General features: G+C 34.7%; 2 protein-coding genes across 2 annotated transcripts; both read left to right on the forward strand.

The window, feature by feature from the left end:
• Nucleotides 1-1,490: 1,490 nt before the first annotated feature.
• Nucleotides 1,491-6,523, forward strand: LOC123916764 (protein LIKE COV 2-like). Its single transcript, XM_045968294.1, has 7 exons — nt 1,491-1,917; nt 2,832-2,884; nt 2,976-3,085; nt 3,645-3,812; nt 5,392-5,489; nt 5,877-6,003; nt 6,254-6,523. The coding sequence occupies exons 1-7, from the start codon at nt 1,798-1,800 to the stop codon at nt 6,352-6,354; spliced, it is 777 nt and encodes a 258-aa protein (XP_045824250.1). The 5' UTR covers nt 1,491-1,797; the 3' UTR covers nt 6,355-6,523.
• Nucleotides 6,524-10,056: 3,533 nt separating this feature from the next.
• On the forward strand, nt 10,057-18,283 carry LOC123913961 (RNA-binding protein 39-like). The gene is made up of 13 exons (XM_045964904.1): nt 10,057-10,883; nt 13,198-13,276; nt 13,368-13,424; nt 14,299-14,354; nt 15,191-15,419; nt 15,639-15,725; nt 15,809-15,883; nt 15,976-16,056; nt 16,740-16,804; nt 16,876-17,059; nt 17,144-17,232; nt 17,349-17,463; nt 18,057-18,283. The coding sequence occupies exons 1-13, from the start codon at nt 10,288-10,290 to the stop codon at nt 18,096-18,098; spliced, it is 1,755 nt and encodes a 584-aa protein (XP_045820860.1). The 5' UTR covers nt 10,057-10,287; the 3' UTR covers nt 18,099-18,283.
• The last annotated feature ends 1,707 nt before the right edge of the window (nt 18,284-19,990 follow it).

The following is a 19,990-nucleotide window of genomic DNA, read 5'->3' on the forward strand; positions in this document are numbered from 1 at the left end:
CAAAGGAAGAAGGGAGACGGCGAGGAATGGAAGGTAGCTGGAAGTGTTTATGGCAGATACGCACACCACCGAGAAGAGAACTCAGTTAAGACAGCACTATGTACAATGCCCCTTAGTCTGTGAGTTGTGTAGCAGAGAGAGTGAGGATACTTGGCACATGCTTTTCGATTGTGAGATGAGTTGAAACTGCTGGGCTGCTGCGGGATTACAGGTTGTTATCACACCTCGCCTGAATGTTTATAATAATGCAAAAAAGGTTATCTTTGACATCTGCAGCAAGGAAGCTAAGGAGCAGATAGAGTGGCAACAATGATATGGTTGTTATGGAACAATAGAAACCAATGGCTTTGGAATAATGAGAAGAGAGATGCAACACAATTGGGTGTTCAAGCTTTTCATTTGTGGGAAGATTGGTATAAGGTACAAAAGTTTAATAATAATATTTCAGATGATGTACAGGAACAGCAGCATCAACAATGGGTACCGCCAAGACAAGGGTGGCTCAAATGTAACGTAGATGCCGGAATCCTCAACGGTGGAAGAATTATCAGTGACAGTTGGTGCATTCGCGATGAGAACCTGCAAACAAGCTATTTCCAAATTGATGTGGCGCACCTTCTTCTAGGATATAGAAGTGGCACAAATAGTGTGAAACTTTGTTCATCAAATTGATGATTAATTGTTGATTGCAGTAGGTGAAAGTGAATTTTGAAATTGAAGATGAAAGTTAGCACAAATTCAATGCATCTAGCTAGGATGAAGTGATGAACACATTATATGTAATTCTATTTATATAATGTGATAAATTCACACATGGGCACATGGCATTGACATGATGGTGAAGAATTAACAACGGATCAGTATAATAGACTCAACTCGCAAACAATTTATTTAATCACGAAACATTCTGAACTTTGCCCATATGTGTTTGACTAGATCTGCTTGCAATTCGTGATGTACATTTGAATCACGCATCACAGATCTAGCACGGACATGATCCGTAAATGCAGGTAGCACCTCGGTCGAAAATGGCTCTGGTGTACTAGACCCACTTGCCTCAGATTGATCATAATTTGTCCAATGTTGAGCATATGTATCTCGTTCATCCTCAACAATCATATTATGCAATATGATACATGACCCATGATGAGAGCCAAATCGGCTATGTCCCACAAACGGGCTAGTTCACAAATAATTAGTAGAATTTTGGGTGTTAAAAGGGTTATTGTTGGGATCCATTTCACTAAAAATATGTTTAGAGCTATAAACAAGAGTTTATTGAAGGCTAAATAGAAAAATTAGAAGGAAAAATTCATTTTTTTATGTGTCCAAATCAAATGAACCAAGTCTCTATTTATAGAAAAAAAAAATGTTGGGGGATCCATTTCTTGTTTTTTTTTTCAAAAAATAAATAATTAAATATCCTTTTTTGACTGAATTAATTAAATATCCATAAATAAACATAAACATTGAAATAAAAAAGATGAAGAAGCAAAAAGGGTCCCATCACATAGTCCAAAACCACGTTAGCCAGCCAGCGGTGACATTAACATAGCATTGCTTGCTTGGTTTGGACTTTGAGTTGGGTGGATTAGATAGATAGATAGATTAATGCTAATTATCAGGTGAGGATGAGAGTGATCAACTCTTGCTTAATATCCAAGACTAATTATACAGTAACGTAGATTAATCTTCTAAGATCTCCCAATTTCACTTCATACTAATTAAATTAATTAATTAATTAATACTACAAAAAACTCAAGTGTGTGAATAGCAAAGAAGAAGAAGAAGAAGAAGATGGCAGAAGAAAAAGAATCAACGTCAATTCCTCTGAGTCAAGCTGACAATGTCTCTTGCGAAGATCCCGAAGATCCAGCCAAGTCTCCACCAACCTCTCCCAATTCTTCAACTCGCAGGGTGGGTACCCTAATTCCTTTTCCCTTTTCAATTTCCCTATTATTATTATTATTTCCTCATACTCCAAATTAGGGTTTAGTCTTCGATCTTGTTTGTTGCACTGTTTTTTATTAGCTTATTTATAAGTCAACCATTCGTCTTCACTACCATAATGAAATTAGAAACATGCTTCGACTGAAATTGACTTTACGAGCTCAACTTTGAGAATTTGCAATGAAATTTGAGTGATAACTCCATTATCACTTGAGTAATGCATAATATAGGTATTTTTTTTTTTTTTGAAAACTCCGTTTCTAGGATAAAGACCGACTAATTCAAGGGACACCATCTACTAGCGGGGCACAATTGATACCAGAGGTATCAAAGTGGCACGGGAGGATTTGAACCTGAGAACTTGAGAGGAGCACACTCCTAGCTCCCAGGCTATTTGAGTGGTCCCGATTCAGTAATTATATGATTTGTTAAAAAACTGTGTGGGTTTTGCTTGTTCTTTGCTCAGATGAGCCAGAATGATTACTGTGTTGTTTTGCTTAATTGTCCTTACCTAGAAAAATTACTGAGTTTGTTAAAATAGTACACTGAAATATATGGTAAAGTCATAAAATTTGAAGTGTGGGGTTATAATTGAGCCACCAAAGCCTGTTTCCCTGCATTCTATAGACCTTAGAAAGAGGCCTGTTAGCTGCTGGATGTTGGAATTCAAGGATCATTATGTGAGCCTTTCGTCGTATAAAAATAGCCATCTTGCTTTTTATGATACAAGTTCTAAATGATGAAGATGAAGTTTATAGAAATTCAATTGTTGCCCAATATGCATCTGTTTGGCATGATATATAATTTTCCGAGTTTCATATTATTGCAAAATAAAATTCATCTATGGCTCACTAATGACTCATTATGTGCATTTATGTCAGGCTTGCTGCTTTGTTCTTCAGAGTTGGGTCTCAAAGAAATTTATGACTGGATGGTAAATTTATGACTGGATGTCAGACTTATCAAGATGGCTTATTGTTGCCATATTCAGTGACCTAATTATCCATTTATTTTTGTACTTGCAGTGTGGTTCTATTCCCAGTTGCAGTTACCTTTTTTATTACATGGTGGTTTATTCAGTTTGTTGACGGTTTCTTTAGTCCACTATACTCCAGTTTTGGCATTGAAATATTTGGTGAGTAATTTATTTTTCCTCCAACAAACATGGCTTGACAATTATATTTGCTCCCTTGAGAAGTTACAAATGACGGGAATTTTTCATTGTTCTAGATGTCATAGATCCAAAACATAAAAAAGGAAAGGAAATGAACATAGTGCATAAATTCAAAGATAAATAGGTTACTCTTTTGTTTTACCAATTGAGCAGGAAGGTATTTTACTTTCTTCTCAGAGTTTAGTGGCTAATATGGGAACATACAAAGCAAAGCAAATGATAATAATGCATAAACTGGTAAATTCAAAGATAACATGTTATTTTATTGTTAAAACAATTGAGAAAAAGGGCATACTGTTTTTCATCTGAGTTTATTTAAATTGTAGTCTAAATGTTTCAGAGGATATGGTATCCTCACCTTTTTTGTACTTCTCCAGTTTTGTCTAATAAAGTTATTTTCTATCAAAACTCTCATGCGTGGTCATTATTGGTTGCGGAAGCATCTTGTATATTCTTTCTTTATTTTTAATCCCTCTCAATGTGATGTATTAAGTTTAAATGCTCTTGGTTTGTGGTGCAGGACTTGGTTTTATTACATCGCTTGCTTTTGTATTTGTTATTGGTGTTTTTGTTTCATCATGGATGGGTGCCACTGTCTTCTGGGTTGGAGAATGGTTAATAAAGCAAATGCCCCTAGTTAGACATATATACTCTGCATCGAAGCAGATTAGTGCTGCAATTTCTCCAGGTATGCTCTTCATAACAATATAGTCCTATTAAATTAACCCAAACAAAGATTTAAGTCTGGTTAGATAGTTGAATCTGAATTCACATAGAGATGAGCAGTTATGTTATTTGCATCTTAGTTAGTGTTAGTTAGTGTTGTTGCCTTTAAATAAAAAAACGGTGTTTAGAGCTAGGATGTTAATAGCGGCGCTATAGCGTAGCGTTTTACCACCTCTCTGCTATGCTATAAGACTGCTTTCCGCTATTTAGAGAAGCGGAAATAGCGGCCGCTATTTGCAGGAAAATAGCATTTTGTTAGCGGTGGCGTAGCGTTTTGGTAGCGCTATTTGGCCGCTTTAGCGTTTTGGAGGGAAAAAAATTGATGAAAATCTTTATTTTTGAAATAAATCATAAGTGAGGGGTATTTTGGACTTTTCTGCACATCAAAAAGCAACCAACACATCACAACACGTGATTTACTTTTCTATTTGAGTTGTTTCTTCTTTCTTTTCTCACATCACGCTCTTCTCCTCTTCTCCTTCAACGGACTCCTTCACCAAATCACCTCTTCTCCTTCAACATCTCCTTCACCAAATCGACTCCTCTGTTTCCTTTCTCTAAATCAACTGTTCTTCTCCTCTTCTTACAAGGTTTGTTCCTTTCTCAAACCTTAATGTGGTGGACCTTAGAAGTGAAGATGAGGCAGAAGCAGATGTGGTCTCAAGGGCTTCAAAAGATTAATGGCTTGTCATTATTTTGTTTACTTTTAGAACTTGCTTATGCATTTTAATGGGATGTCATTTTGAGTACTTCTAGAATTTTAATGGGATGTCATTTTGAGTACTTCTAGAACTTCATGGAATGTTATTAGTCTTTATTTTTAGAACCTATTTTGATGGTAAATGACAATATTTAGTATAATTATTAAGTAAGAAAGTCCTTTTAATTTTGTGTATTTTTCTATTTTAGTATTTATGTATGTTGTTGGAATTTATGTTTAATTTGTACATGACCGCTATACCGCTATAGCGCTACCCGCTATACCGCAATAGCATTTTTGAGGTTCGGCGCTACGCGCCGCTATCCGAGATTAACAACATAGGTTTAGAGGAAGATGTTTTGTACTCTCGTTAGTTTAAGAGAGTTGGGGCCTTTGGGCATAGGGAGGTTTGTCGACTCTTGAAGATCTGCATTCTAATATATGGTCAGGGGACTCCTTCCCCAAATCTTCTAATAAAATACTTCCTTCCTATCAAAGGCTGGCTTGTTGAAAGAAAACGTTTTACTGTTTTGAATAGATCTTATTAGCTTTGACTTTGACAAGTTAAATGGTTTGGTAATTGATAAATAGGATCAGTTGGACTCTTCATTTATGAATTCACGGTATACTTCAAACAGTTTTTCCCTGTCATTTTAGCTGTCGGTGATTTCTTTTTAGCTTGCATACTTTGCAATCAATAAATTTTAACTATCCTATATAGTTTTATTTTGGACCAAACTATCCTATATAGTTGAGGCATGATATATTGACCGTTTTCAAATATTGGTTACAAGGATGCAATGATTTGTTGTAATTATTATTTTCGAATTCTTCTTTACAGATCAAAATACCACTGCCTTTAAAGAGGTAGCAATTATCCGTCATCCACGCGTTGGCGAATATGCTTTTGGCTTCATTACATCAACTGTTACTCTACAGGTACTTTGAACACGCTGTATTTACTCAACAGCTTTTTAGGGTTCCCTTTTTGAAAGTTGATTAGTAAACTAACGACTTTTGTCTAACTAGAAGTAAAATAGGATATATAGAATACTGGTTTAGCGGGGGATACACAAACGTTAGCTTAGATGCGAAAGTTGAAAAAAATACTATACTAGACACAAATGTTAGCGGGGGAGAGTTAATTTACTGTCAAAAATTTGGGGCTTGCGTTTTCATCTGATAGTTGCTTCATCAATAATCTCAATATGTTTGTGTATCCTCTCCAATGAATTCTGTTATTTTCTGAGGAAACTACTAATGTCAATTATTTGTTATATATATATATATTTAACTTTTGATTTTATCCTTTTTTTTCCATCCCAGAAAGAAAATGAAGATGAAGAGCTATGTAGTGTTTTTATCCCTACAAACCATCTGTATATTGGCGATATAATTTTGGTTAACTCCAAAGATGTTATAAGACCAAATCTTTCCATTCGAGAAGGCATAGGTAGGTTCTCTTTTTTTTTTGTTTTGGTAGGTTCTCTTTTTTATGATTGATTGGAAAGTACACCGTGTGAGTGTTTGTTATGCCTGTTCAACCCGTCTATTAAGAAGAAATTGTTGTTATATGATGTTCTTTCTACATCATCAGTTGCAAATGTGAACTTTTCCATTTTACATTATTCTTGATGTAGAAATTCTTAAACTATTGCCATTTTTTTTATAATGGTGAAACATGTATGTTCATGCTAATGCAGAAATCATTGTTTCTGGAGGAATGACAATGCCACAGTTGATATCTCCCATCGAAAGAGCTGCTCGACCGAATGAGAGAATATCTTTGAACAGAATTGGATAAAGGAATGAACGCACGGCTTAAAATATATGACTTGTAGTTATCATCCATTATATTATGCATGATTCATATGGTGATGAGAATTGTATTCTGAACCTCCTTGTGATGGAATATGTATACGAAAGTTGTTGTTTAATATTTACAGTTTTTATTGAAGTTGAAAAAAGAGCAAGATACGTTATAGTTATTGCAATATTTGTATCCTTTTATTTTAGTTCTACTTCTCTTTTTCATCCTTCATGCATTATCAGTTATCACACCGACACAAACGAGATAAGGGGGTTAAGCATTTCTTTTGGTCACTCGTCATAGCTCATTTCATTTTTGCATGGTGTAAAGTTTATTTTTGTAAAGATGCTAACAAAAGAAAACAAAGAAAGAGACGCAAAAAAGAACTAAGCTCTTGGGTAAGGCACCCTTAGAGCATCAGACAACAAAAGATCATGTATATTCAATGGGGGAGACTCTCATATAGAAAGCTTCGCATCATTTGTTGAGCCTAATTTGGCGAGAAAATCGGCACAAGAGTTCCCTTCCCTCAAGGAACGAAAATAAAGAGACTTCTCAGCTTCAAAGGGTCCTTGAAACTCTCAAAACTGTGTTTGTCACTCAACTCACCCCTTCAACTTTGCTTCCCCACCCCCCATTTATGCCCACCTCCTCCCTTGGTTGACACGGCCCTTGCCACTCTTGCTCCATTATCGACACAATCCAGAGTCTGTCAGCCTCTTTTTCTCTTTTGTTGATTATCGTACCATCGTTAGATCCAAACGCAAAATCATTTACTCTCTCGTCACTATCCTTTGTTGTCACTTTTCTTGACTGTTATGCGTGCTTTTTGTTGTTGCACTTCACCTGCTAAACTATTTATCCCACTATCATTCTTGTGCAATTCTCTCTCATCATAGAGGGATGGTTTTGGGTCATTATCCGAAATCACCCCTCTTCGTCGTTTTTCTCATTGTTTTTCTAAATAAATGTTATTCACATATATTTGAATTTTATTTTTATGTTTTGGTCGCCTAAGTGCGGTGTTGTTGGTTTGTTAGTCGTTTTGTGACGGTTTTTTGTTGTTCCGTCTTTGTGCGGTGTTTTGTTTGTTCGGAGTGACAGATAAGTTTTGACTCATTAAGGTTCAAACAATGATATTCAGAGGCATAGATACTATAGTTCAAGTAAAGGGCTTATGGCGGCTATCACTAAGGTCAATTTTCTCTCAATCGATCTTGCAAATATATTGTCGGTATATGGCAGAATCGGTTATCTCGGAGACCAAATATAGTAATTTTTTTGCGCGAACACATGCAAATATCTTTTTTCTGAAGTTGGATGCCATCAAAGACGGTGGATCTCAAATTACTATTGACCTTTGGTCATATGTTGAAGAATTTAGTCTGATTGTTAAGATTTAGATTTTGGTTTGTTTACGCTATACTGTCGGATGAAAGTTTTAAACATATCTTTAATGGGTATTTAGCTATCTTCATCTCTTGTATTGTTGCTATTTTAACATATGACTGAATGAATTTTATTTTATTATAAAAAAAACATAATTGATAAGCAAATGGATGACAACAACACAATTTACTTGCTTAAAAAAAACACAATTTACCAATGTGTCACCTAATCTATATAAGAAAGTTAATTATTCCGGAAAACTCACAAATAATTTTGCTTCAAATGCTGCCATGTGTCTAAAGTAAGGGTACTTGATGTCCAAAATTTGTGTAACTAAACTGATATTGCTGCAAACCGAGCCATATTGTGAGCCAACCAAGCCATTTTGTAAACTTGTGAGAGAAAAAATTGTTTTTTGGAAAGCCATGATTACATGGAAACTAATTTGGTTGCTTTTGAAACCAAGGCAACCAAACCATTTTTTATGCCAAATATTAAATGCAATTGTCACATGTCATTGCCATCTTTTCAGCTTTGTCATACACTTACCCAATGTGTCATACTCATATTCAACTATTTATTTTCCCACCAAAGAACAATTTGAAATTTGAATAACAAATTTCATGAATAATATCTATATAAGTTATAACTATCATATAAGGTTTAAACTATCATTGTCATTGATAAATATTTCAAAAAAAAATTATCATATGTGAAACAAATTTTAACTATTTTTTTTTTCAAAGAAACTATTTTACACGAAATAAGTTATAACTGACATAAATTTTAATTACCATATATGGGATAACTTTAATATCAAAATTTACATTAATCTATACTTAAATAATTATGTACTAAATGAATCAAACACTGTTGTACCAAAAAAAATAAAAAACTGGATAAAATATGCTATCAGATACGGGACAAATTATAACTGATAAAAAATTCAAAATAATTATCATATATACCAATTAAATCATACGCGGGACAAAATACGATACAGATTCAAATACGAAAAATTTTATTTATAATTACAAAATATATACATTGGTAAAAAATATGCTTTCGCATACGGGATAAATTATAACTTATAAAAATCTCAAAATTTCTATTATATATACTAAATAAATCATTAAATATTAATGAAAGTCTTCTGCTTTTTTTCAAATGACTGTTTTAATGCAATATTTTATTTTTTAATTTTAATTAGCAAAGTGTAACTTTAAAAAATATCTGTGTAACGTTACGACTCGTGAGATAGCACGAGTCTATTATTAGTTTTTTTTTAAAAAAGGTTTGGGCTTAAATGCAGTTTTACCCCCCTGTTTTGAAAAATGCGGAATTTTACCCTCCCTATTTTAAAATGCGGAATTTTACCCCCCCCCCCCCCTATTTTATAATTTGTTGGATTTTGCCCCCCCACCAAAATTCTACACAAAATCTGCTTCTGAGCCTCAAGTTCAAAGCTTCGCACAAAACTCAATTTGAATCAATAATTCACCAAAATGGTACCGAAACGACCGCAATCGAGTTAGTTTTCCATAGAATCAAACTCCACTAAATTTGGAGTTACAGAAAGAGATTAATTACCGTTTTAGTGAAGGTATGTTCAAATTAATTATCGTATGAAACTACTACTGGTATTTTCGTCATGCCTCTCACCATGTAGCTCATTTTTTAATACTATTTACATGTATGGAAAGCTAACGAAATTAACCTTGTTGGAATTTCAATTTCATCGAATTTGGAGTTACGATGCGTTCGGTAGACAATGTTGAATTTGAATGTCACAAGTAGATTTCTGCAGAATTAGTAATTAGACAGACCTTCATTAAAACGGTAATTAATCTCTCTATATAACACCAAATTTAGTGGGGTTTGATTATGTGGAAAGCTAACTCGATTACGGTCGTTTCGGTATCAGTTTTGTGAATTATTGATCAAAATTGAGTTATGTGCAAAACTCTGAACTTGAGGCTCAGAAGCATATTTTAAGCAAAATTTTGGTGGGGGCAAAATCCAACAAATTATAAAATAAGGGGGTAAAATTCCGCATTTTAAAAAAGGAGGGGTAAAATTCCGCATTTTTCAAAACAGAGAGGTAAAACTGCATTTAAGCCAAAAGTTTATGATTTGGTCGGTCACTTTTTAGTTTTTAATGCATCAAAATTGTGTGCGGTAAAATATTTGACACACTCATACAATTGGCAAATTTATGATGGTTGGATCAAAATCGTACGGTACAATTTTAATCCCAATATTTTGATATAGAATAAAAATTACGTGAATATTAATTCAGCAATAAACATACGTAAATACTTGATGTGTGACATCGTCAAATTTTGTTCGCAGTGAATCTGATTTACTATTTAACAAGTTTGATAGAGTACGAAGTGCGCACGAAGCATTTGTTTCATCTCTATATCTGAGTTTGAGGCAAAAGAAAAACCCCCAAAAGACAAAACCCTAGAAATTGAGAATTCTCAGTCTCAAATTCTCAATTTCATACATAGGGATTGATTGAGAGAACAATCAGAAATGGATTTCGACGAGTACGATTACTTGGAGAAGACAGTGGAGGAACAACAAGAAGACAGAGATTCTTCTAAGAAGAAGAGAGAAAGTAGCGACAAAACCGAAAAGAGTTACAGAAAGCGCGATGAGATCGAAGATGGAACCGAAGAGAAGCGGAGCAAGAGGTCCAGCGGCGGCGATGACGAGCATGTTTCCAGGAAGGATAGAGATCGTGATGATGACCGCGATAAGGAGCGTCATAGGAGTGGCAGAGATAGGGATAGGGATAGAGATAGAGAGAGTGAGAGGAGTAGCAGAGATAGAGACAGAGATAGGGAGAAGGATAGGGACAGAGAGAGAGATAGGGATAGGAGAGATAAGGACAAAGAGAGGGAGAGGAGGGATAGGGAGAGGGAGAAGGAGAAGGAAAGGGAGAGAGAAAGGTCCCGGAGGAGTAAGAGTCGTTCTGAGAGAGATAGAGAGATAGAACGAGAGGAGAAAGAGAGGTCTCGGAGAAGCATAAGTCGTTCTGAACGAGAAAGGGATCGAGAACGGGAGGAGAGAGAGAGGTCCAGGAGGAGCAGAAGTCGTTCTGAGCGCGATTTGGATAGAGATAGCCGGTAATGCACTTTTCCTCAACTTAATCTCCCTTATTTTTTGTTAATTCGTTTTTTTAACATGTGCTTTTTGCTCTGATTTTGATTAATTGTGCTTTTGCTAGTGTTTATAGCTTAGGCTTGGTTGTAGATTGTGGTGAAAATTGTTAAATTCGATTGCTAAATGAACAATTGTGTTATTTATCAGCTATGCAGAAACTAAAATTGACTGTTTATTTGATGCATACCCTTTGTAATGAGTTTTATCACTCTGCAAATTTACTCGGCTTAACAGGCTTTCTTTTTTCTCCCGGTTATTCAATTTTTTAATACAATTTTTTACAAGCATACCATTGATGAAAACCATCACCAGCCACCGCCCATAGGATTCCTGTGAAACTTTGTTTACTACTTTATCATTCTGGGAAAATGATACATCTGTTTACCAATTTCTGGAATAACAAAACCATACCACAAAAGATGGAAAAAGACCACATCCCATTTTTGTTTAACAATGCAGTGATATTTTTGCAAAATTATTCATACATAATCTACCTAAATAAACTAGTTTACAGTGATTTCATTTCATTAAATAGAAAAATTGATTCCATAGGCCCATTGGCTCTATAACCAACCACAGCTGATTTTAGGGTGTAGTGGTGTACCCTTGTTAAATGGACACACTTTCAAAATGATTTGTTATATCATGATAATAATCAATAGAGCACTAGTCATGCTCAAGTCATCACACTTAGTCTGAGGAATATGTATGGAAATGTGCAGTTCTGAAACAAAGATTGCAAACGGGGAATTTCAGCAGCTGTATTTGCCAAAATTCTGTACTCTGCTTCAGTAACCGTGCATTCAACGAAGGTCTGCTATTTGGACCACCAAGATACCTGATTTGGGCCAAAGTAAATGCCGGGTACTGAAGTTGATTACTAGTTATTCTGAGTTTGGGGCCCAGTCTGCATCACAATAAGCTTTAAGGACTGGCTGGCTCAAATCAGATGTCTGGTTTCTGCAGCAGCAGCAGCAATGCCCATGGCTGATAGTCCCTTTCAGATACCTTATGATGATTTATATTCTTGACTGCCTTCCTATGATTTTCCACCGGCTACATGAACTGATATGATTTGTTCACTGCAAACTGATCTCAGGCTGGGTTATAGACTTATAGTGGCATACTGTTAGGGCAATCACTCTTGACCTGTAGAAAGTAGGATCATGAAAATAGTTGGCTCCAAATCTGGACAAGTTTAGATTTGTTACCACTGGAAGGGAGGAAATTCCCTTTGAACCAGTCATGTGAGTTCCATCCAAGAAATCCTTGATATATTTAGTTCCAATGCCAAGTTTCGAACCAGGTACCTCTTGGTTGCAAAGTGACTTCTCAACCAAGTGGCTATTTAGTTTGAGATGGCAGAAGAGATCCGTCAAGCAGTCTCTTTATCAAGAAAGTAACAATTAGTATTTCAATTTTCAAAACAAACTCAGTGCAGTTCCGATATCTGTTTCTGTATAAAAGGGAGGTATCACCAGTGGTGATTGTTTTAACCACATAAATGAGATTAAAAATACAGCGAGAACCTTAATGTGAAGTGAACAAAGAGGGGTCACACTTGACTTGCTTGCCCATAAAACAGAAAACCAAGAAGGGCAATAAAAATTATCCCATACCAAGCTCTAAATGCTTGTTTGAGACCTTAGATAGCCTTGTGCATTCTACAAACCAGTGATTTATATATGCAGATTCAAAACCTGGTGGCGGACTCATAGATCTCTTCTAAAAGATGATCTAGGAATGATTTTTTAATATCCAGCTGCTGGTTGTGCCACTTTGAGATGGTAATGTTGAGAATATTCTAATAATATGTTTCACGACTGAGGGAAAGTTTCTGTAACCGTAAACCTTGTTGTTGATGAGCCGATAGCAACTAACCTGGCCGCATTAATGCTCTCATCAGGTTTTCTTTATTTTTGAAAACCCAACTCCAGCCTGAAGGTAGAGAAAACAGAAACCACGTCTGATTTTGAAGCAAAGTGTCATATTCTTCTTTCATGGCATAAACCTAAACCTACTTGGCTATAAACCGCACAATGTTTTCATTTCATTAACTGACTGAACAGATATACTCCAGTAAATGATATTGAGAGGCACAACTCTTACAGTTTTTATGAGAAATCACTTATGGTCTTATAATTAAGTATACTACATAAAATACTAAGCATGGATTATTGACAATTTTATGAATTATACAGTATGAATATTAGGTTCAAATTTATTGAACTTTTCTATGCATGTTTTATAGTGGCTGAATGTTAATGTGAATTGCAGGAGATTTAGGGACAAGAAAGAAGCAGCGGAGCCTGAGGCAGATCCAGAAAGGGATCAAAGAACTGTTTTTGCCTATCAGGTTAATTGATTGTCCTGTTATGTTTTTGTCTTGGATTATAATGATTTGGTGTCCTGTTCTGATTATTGCCAATGTGTTGCCATGATTACAGATGCCCTTAAAGGCAACAGAAAGGGATGTTTATGAATTCTTCTCAAAAGCTGGCAAGGTCAGTTGATTTTAATATTTGCATACAGTTTTGCATGATTTTTATTTTTACATTGATTTATTATATGTTTTACCATTTAAAACTATGGGGTTATGTTTCCATTGGAACTTCTGTCGCCCGAGTGTATATACTGTGTACTGTATACATATATTATTATTTTATGAATAATATGTGATTGAGTGTGATAACACGGCACTTCTGATTGAAGGTGTGTTGGTGTCCGGCATGTGATTACGTTCGTTTATTCATTTTCTGAAATTATTACTGGTGTCGATGAGTCAGTTTTGTGCCAACGCATGTGTCAGTGCTTCATAGATAATCTTCACCTGCTCTAGTTTCAAGTTATTTAGTGACTGTATTATGGGGAGTGCACCAGTGGTTATATTCAAATATTTACAACTCCTGATTCCTGAATGTATAGGCTACATTTTGCCTTTACTTATTCTGGCTTAAAAACTACTTTAAAATAAAAGCTAAGAATAAGAACATTAGAAATAAAGATAATTTGGTAATTATTGTTATTTTTTAGCTTAAAAGGTATTTTTTTGATAGAATGATAGAATGAGTTAAATTATTAAAAAATAGATAACATATCAAAGGTTTCCTACTTGATTTGAAAATCTCCTCTCAACTATTTTTTTAAAAGTTCTTCATGTCTAGTTTTTATTATACATAAAAGATAACCTCCGTTTTTAATTAAGATCTTTTTAATGTGTTTGGCCTAACTTCTTTTAAGGAGAAGTAAAAAATAAGTCAGGTCATACGGAGCTGCATGTAGTTGTTTGGTTCCTTAGTGTGAATGCGTTGTATCTTGACTTACTCTGTCAAGTGATATTTCCTCAGTTATATTTATTCTGATGCGCCTAATTTTCAGGTGAGAGATGTTCGTCTGATAATGGACAGGAACTCAAGACGATCTAAAGGAGTGGGGTATGCTCTTTATTGTAACGTATTTTATTTTATTCTTCATATGCGTGCACTATTGTGGTATTAGGATATCAACTTTCAAGAATCATGTTTAACTGTATTCTTAAATGGACTAGCAATGCGATAATGATGAGGGATGATGGGAATACCTTGCACCCATGTTTAATCAATTCATGCTGCGTACTCAAGGTAGATGACATAATCCTGGTTTTCTTATGCTGGTCCTTTCCCAATTTGCTTCCTCTATGTTGACATACACACACAGTGAGGATTTCTTTCTATGTTGTTGAGCCTTTTCAGTTTATATCACTTGAACTGGTTATGAGGTATATTATCTTGATAAATTTGCGTGGAGAAATTTTCTCCTGCATTCCTTTTTTCCTCCTCTTTTTTTGGGGTGGGTATAGCCAGTTGAATGAGATGCATGTGGACGTGGTTTGTTTGGCTCTTAGATTTGGTTTTGACCCGTGAGTCAGAGGCACTTCGTCAGCTTTAAGTTGGTTATGTTTCCTAAGAATTGATGTTTTTTTCTCTTTACGCATACACATAAGTGAAGATGAATTGTTGGTTGCCTAATCCTCCAAATGTCGATGGTTCCATGTAGTCCTTCCATGAAGATGAAATATATGTTTAATATATGTTTCAGTTTGTATTTTTACTATATCAGTCTAACATTTTCTTTATATGAGTCAGATACATGAAAAGATACTCTCTGGTTGAGCTGTCTGCACTAGAGTTTTTGTTTCCCTACATCTCTTTGCTATGCTTTGTAAGTTTTGAATGCAACTGTTTGTACATTGTCATTCTGAAGTTGATGCAAGTTTTTGATGAGGTTGCAGGTATATTGAATTTTATGATGCAATGTCGGTGCCAATGGCAATTGCTCTCTCCGGCCAACTTCTTCTTGGACAACCTGTAATGGTCAAACCTTCTGAGGCTGAAAAGAACCTAGTTCAATCTAATACTACTAGTGGAGCTGCTGGTGTGACAGGACCATATGGAGCTGTGGACAGAAAACTTTATGTGGGGAACCTTCACTTCAATATGACTGAGAGCCAGTTGAGGGAGGTATTTGGTTTTCTCTGTCCGCTGAGTCTTGTCACTTCCATCCATTGCTAGAAATATGAAATGACAAATTTAACATAATTTTTTTTTGAAAATATACCCTTTAAAACAACAATGTAGTTTTCTTCTGAATTGATTTAGCCTGCTGTTAATTAAAGTAGAATATTTGATTTGATAATTTGTCACTGATTTTCAGCTTCTGACATTTTTTATGTATTTTAGATTTTTGAGCCATTTGGTACTGTGGAGGTTGTGCAACTGCCTCTTGACCTTGAGACAGGACATTGCAAGGGTTTTGGGTTTATTCAAGTTCGTTACTGACACTTAACTTAAAAAATTGTTTCTGATAAAATACTGTTACTTACGTTTTTTCCATACCAATTCTTGGACAGTTTGCCCATCTAGAGCATGCCAAGGCTGCCCAGAGTTTAAATGGAAAATTGGAAATTGCTGGCCGAACTATCAAGGTAGATTTGTTCACTTTATTTTATAATTTACTTTTGTGTGTGGGTTTATTTGCTTGTCCTTATATTTGTAACTAATGCTGCTTATCGGTCAGGTTTCATCTGTAGCAGACCATGTTGGAAGCCAAGATACAACAGCAAAATCTGCAGACTTTGATGATGATGAAGGTGGACTGGTAGGTTTACATATATAAAACTAAATGAATAGCTTCCACATGACTAAATGAATAGCGTCCACAGAACAATGTGTCATTTAAATCTGTATCTCCTCAGACAATAGAATTAGTTAGGTGGAAGATTATTTACTCAGCTTGTTAGGTTGATTGCTAGTAGTTTTTTTTTTTTTTTTTTTTTTAATTTCAAATTTTCATTATAATTTTAGTTAACTCAATTCTAGCTTAGAAGTGTTTTCATAGATTTGAAAAGCGTATTGAAGTTTTAGTTCTATTGAGTGTTGACCATTTTTGCTCTTTTCTTAGTAAATAAGTTCTGAGAACTGAGAAGGCATCACATAATTGAAGATGCCAAACAAAACAAACTCATGGATGTTTATGGTGTTTATTTATTCTAGATTCACTGAACTTAGGTTAAACATTACAGCATTCCATATTTCACTCTTTCCTTATCTGGTTTGTGATCTGAAGGTTTTATTTCCCTGCTTCCACGCTTTATGCAGTCAGAAACTGCATTTTTTGCCCCCTATCTTGGGCCAGGTGTTTTGTATTTAATAACTACTATAATCCCCATTCCTATCCCCTTTTCCACTATTTTTGCAATAAATTATATCAATCAGTCAATTCTTTTCCTAGTTGAGTTTCTTGCTCATTTATTGTGCCTTTTCTTACTTTTATACAAACAGGCTTTAAATGCCCAATCAAGAGCATTGCTTATGCAGAAGCTGGATCGCTCTGGAATTGCTGCAAGGTCCGTCTAAATATTTTACTCTTATATTCATTAAATGTGTCCATTATCTTAACAGATTCCAAACTCTGCAGCATTGGTTTACCTATAAATGGGTCAGCTCCTGCTCCACAAGCATTTAGTTTGCCTATTAGTAATCCTGGATTAATACCAGCACTAGGTCTACCAAATCAAATTATGCCTACCCAAGTTGCCGAACCTGTCGGAACCCCCAGCAACTGTTTACTGTTGAAGAATATGTTTGATCCAACCACTGAGGTCAGGATTAACTGATTGATTACAGTTACTCTATATAGTCTTTCATTTAACTGAATTACTAATATCAATTATTACGATCTGCAGACAGAGCCAGATTTTGATCTAGACATTAAAGAAGATGTAGAAGAAGAGTGTTCTAAATATGGGCGGGTGAAGCATATCTATGTTGACAAGTAAGTTTATGAATGTGTAGCACTCATACATGTGTACTCCGTTCCATATTTTTTATTTCCGATATCACTTTCTACATATCTGCGATTTGGTTAATTGATTCATTTTTTGTATACAGAAACAGTGCTGGTTTTGTGTATTTGATGTTTGAAACGGTGGAAGCAGCAAGTGCTGCTCAGCGTGCAATGCACATGAGGTGGTTTGCACGCAAAATGATTTCAGCTATATACATGGTAAGCATAGGTCCTGAGGATCCTGCTGAATTTTTTGTTCTCGTCTTCTCGCTTTTGCAAATTTAACTAGAGTAAATTACTCTTAGATCCTTGTCTCAAATATGGGGAGGATTTGTGGCAGGAAAAGTGAACTGGGCATTGTTTGATGACATGATACATTGAGATCAATGTCCATCCAATTTGTAAAATAAGGACAACAGTGTGATTAAACAAATATACTGGCCTGTAGTAATATTCTAAATATATAAGTAATTCATATTTTAATGAAATAGAAAAAAAAAAAAAAAAAAAAAGAAGAAGAACTCAACGTAGTAATAATTATTGACCATGGGATACACATTCTTAACTTCATGCTAGACTAGAGATGCTCTATTATGTTACTACTGATAGTTGTTCCTTTCTGTGTAATACTGTACAAAATCATATTGTTAGTGCAGAATTAAGTTGTACGGGAGACTTTTGGCTTGTCAATTTAAATTAAAATGCTTTTTTGTGTATAAGTTTAAAAGTGGTGTGAATATATTGAGGAGTAACATGCCTTAACTTTTGCTTCCACACGTCTTTTCCTTTCAACAAAATTTTTTATTTTGCAGCAACCTCAGGTATATGAAGCCAAGTTTAAAGGGGAAGTTTGAAGAACTGCTTGCAGGCTTGTGGCTCTTAAAGACGACAATCTGCGTATTTTCTCATACTAGTTTCAGAGATCGAGTTTTAGTTTGTGAATTCTGATTCATGACTTGTATCATTAGATGTATAATTACAGAAATTCAACTGTGGTGATATTCATGATCAATAATTAACTATTTTGTAGCTTAATGTATTTTACCCGTTGTTACTCGTGGCTACTATACTCACTACCGATTTGGTAGTGTAATTTTTAATACTGGACAGCTAAGTTGTAAAATTCAACAGATATGTTTAATTGGCTTCAAAAATTGATTGAAAAGAGCTAAGAGGTTGAGAAAAGTGGTATCAACTACTAAATGAACGTGATGTTAACTGTTAAATAAGGTTTGGTTGTAATTTATCTCAAGTCAAGTATACTTTCTAGGTGTTAAAGGCAACATCCCTAATCAAATTGATACTTTTTTTTTTTTTTTTTTTCTAATTTAAAGTTCTGTAAAAAGCTTTTGAGAAAGTGTTACATTTGTAGCAAAATTTTATTTTTCAACATTTTTATTCTAAAATTAGTTTTTGAAATTTATTTAATTTTATTATTATGCAAGCCTTGCTGGTGGGATTTATTTTCTTATCACAATCTCACGAAAAAACATTAGAGGATGAAATGTTTGTTTTTTTTACATTTGAGAATTTCGGATTTGGATCCTTTTTTTTTTTTCTTCTCTCCAATGCTCTCTCCTTTGTTCTTTAATATGAGTGTGAAGAGAGAGAAATTAAAAATAAACAAGTGATGATGAGAGAGAAAGACACATAAAAAAAAGGGGAGAGAATTGGAGAGAAAAAATGAGAGGATCCAAATCCGAGAATTTCATTAGGAAGCTAAAATTTTAACTACAGCACCGCTATATCACACGACAACTAATTTCACGAAAACAAAGAAATTATGCGCGCTCACGAAAATAAAGAAATTATGCGCGTTCAGTATTTTTTCTTTATTGGTGTGGGCCAATATGTAGATTAATCTTACTTTTTTACTGATTTGCGAGTTGACTCGGTGTTTGACTCACCGCCTTAATTCTCATTCGCCTATTTTGGTGCCATCGTCACTACCTCTATCTATGCTTACTGTTTAATGTGCTCTAACAATCAGCTTATCATCATCAGTAAGCGTTATGTTGTCCTCAACAGTCAGCTTATCATATATATAACTCATCTTCATATTCTCTGATGTCTCAGAATTCAAAACTCAATAAAAGAAAATTATGAAAGAGGTGCCAAGAGCCCAAGACAGGATTGTAATAAGGAGGATATCAGTGGAATTGTGGAAGAGAAAGAGATTAAGATGACGGTGAAGCCAAGGAAAAAAAAAAGGGTTGACCAAGGTTTTACACTTTGAATGTCTATTCGTGGATTTCGTTGAAATGATATTCGTGGAATTAAGCATTTCTCTTTTAACTATTATGTTTTAAAGATTGCTTTTATGTTTTTATTTGATTTGATTGGCAAGGATTTGGTGGAAAGTAAAATAATTGTATTTTCAATAATTTAGATTTGGTTATTGAACAAATAAAAAATTACATGTGATGGTGGGTCAATCATAAAGGTTTTAATTTGTTTATGGTGACCCAATCCCCTATATTGTATGAAGTTGGGGGTTTTTATAATTAGAAATTCGACCTTAAAGTTGAATAAGTGAAGTGTTCGGGATTTGAATTTCGGCTCTACTCACATATAGTGTGATGTCTCTACCAAGCTCACGGGAACTTTCGATTCAATAGTTATAGTTTTTTCTTAGGAGAATATATTTTTTGTTAAGCAGCTTAGTGTCTAGAAATTACACTTTAAAAAGTGAATAATTGAAGTGTTTAGGTTTCGAATCCAACTCTTGCATATATAATGCGATGTT

Source organism: Trifolium pratense, linkage group LG3 (genome assembly GCF_020283565.1).
Source record: "Trifolium pratense cultivar HEN17-A07 linkage group LG3, ARS_RC_1.1, whole genome shotgun sequence".
NCBI lineage: Eukaryota > Viridiplantae > Streptophyta > Magnoliopsida > Fabales > Fabaceae > Trifolium > Trifolium pratense.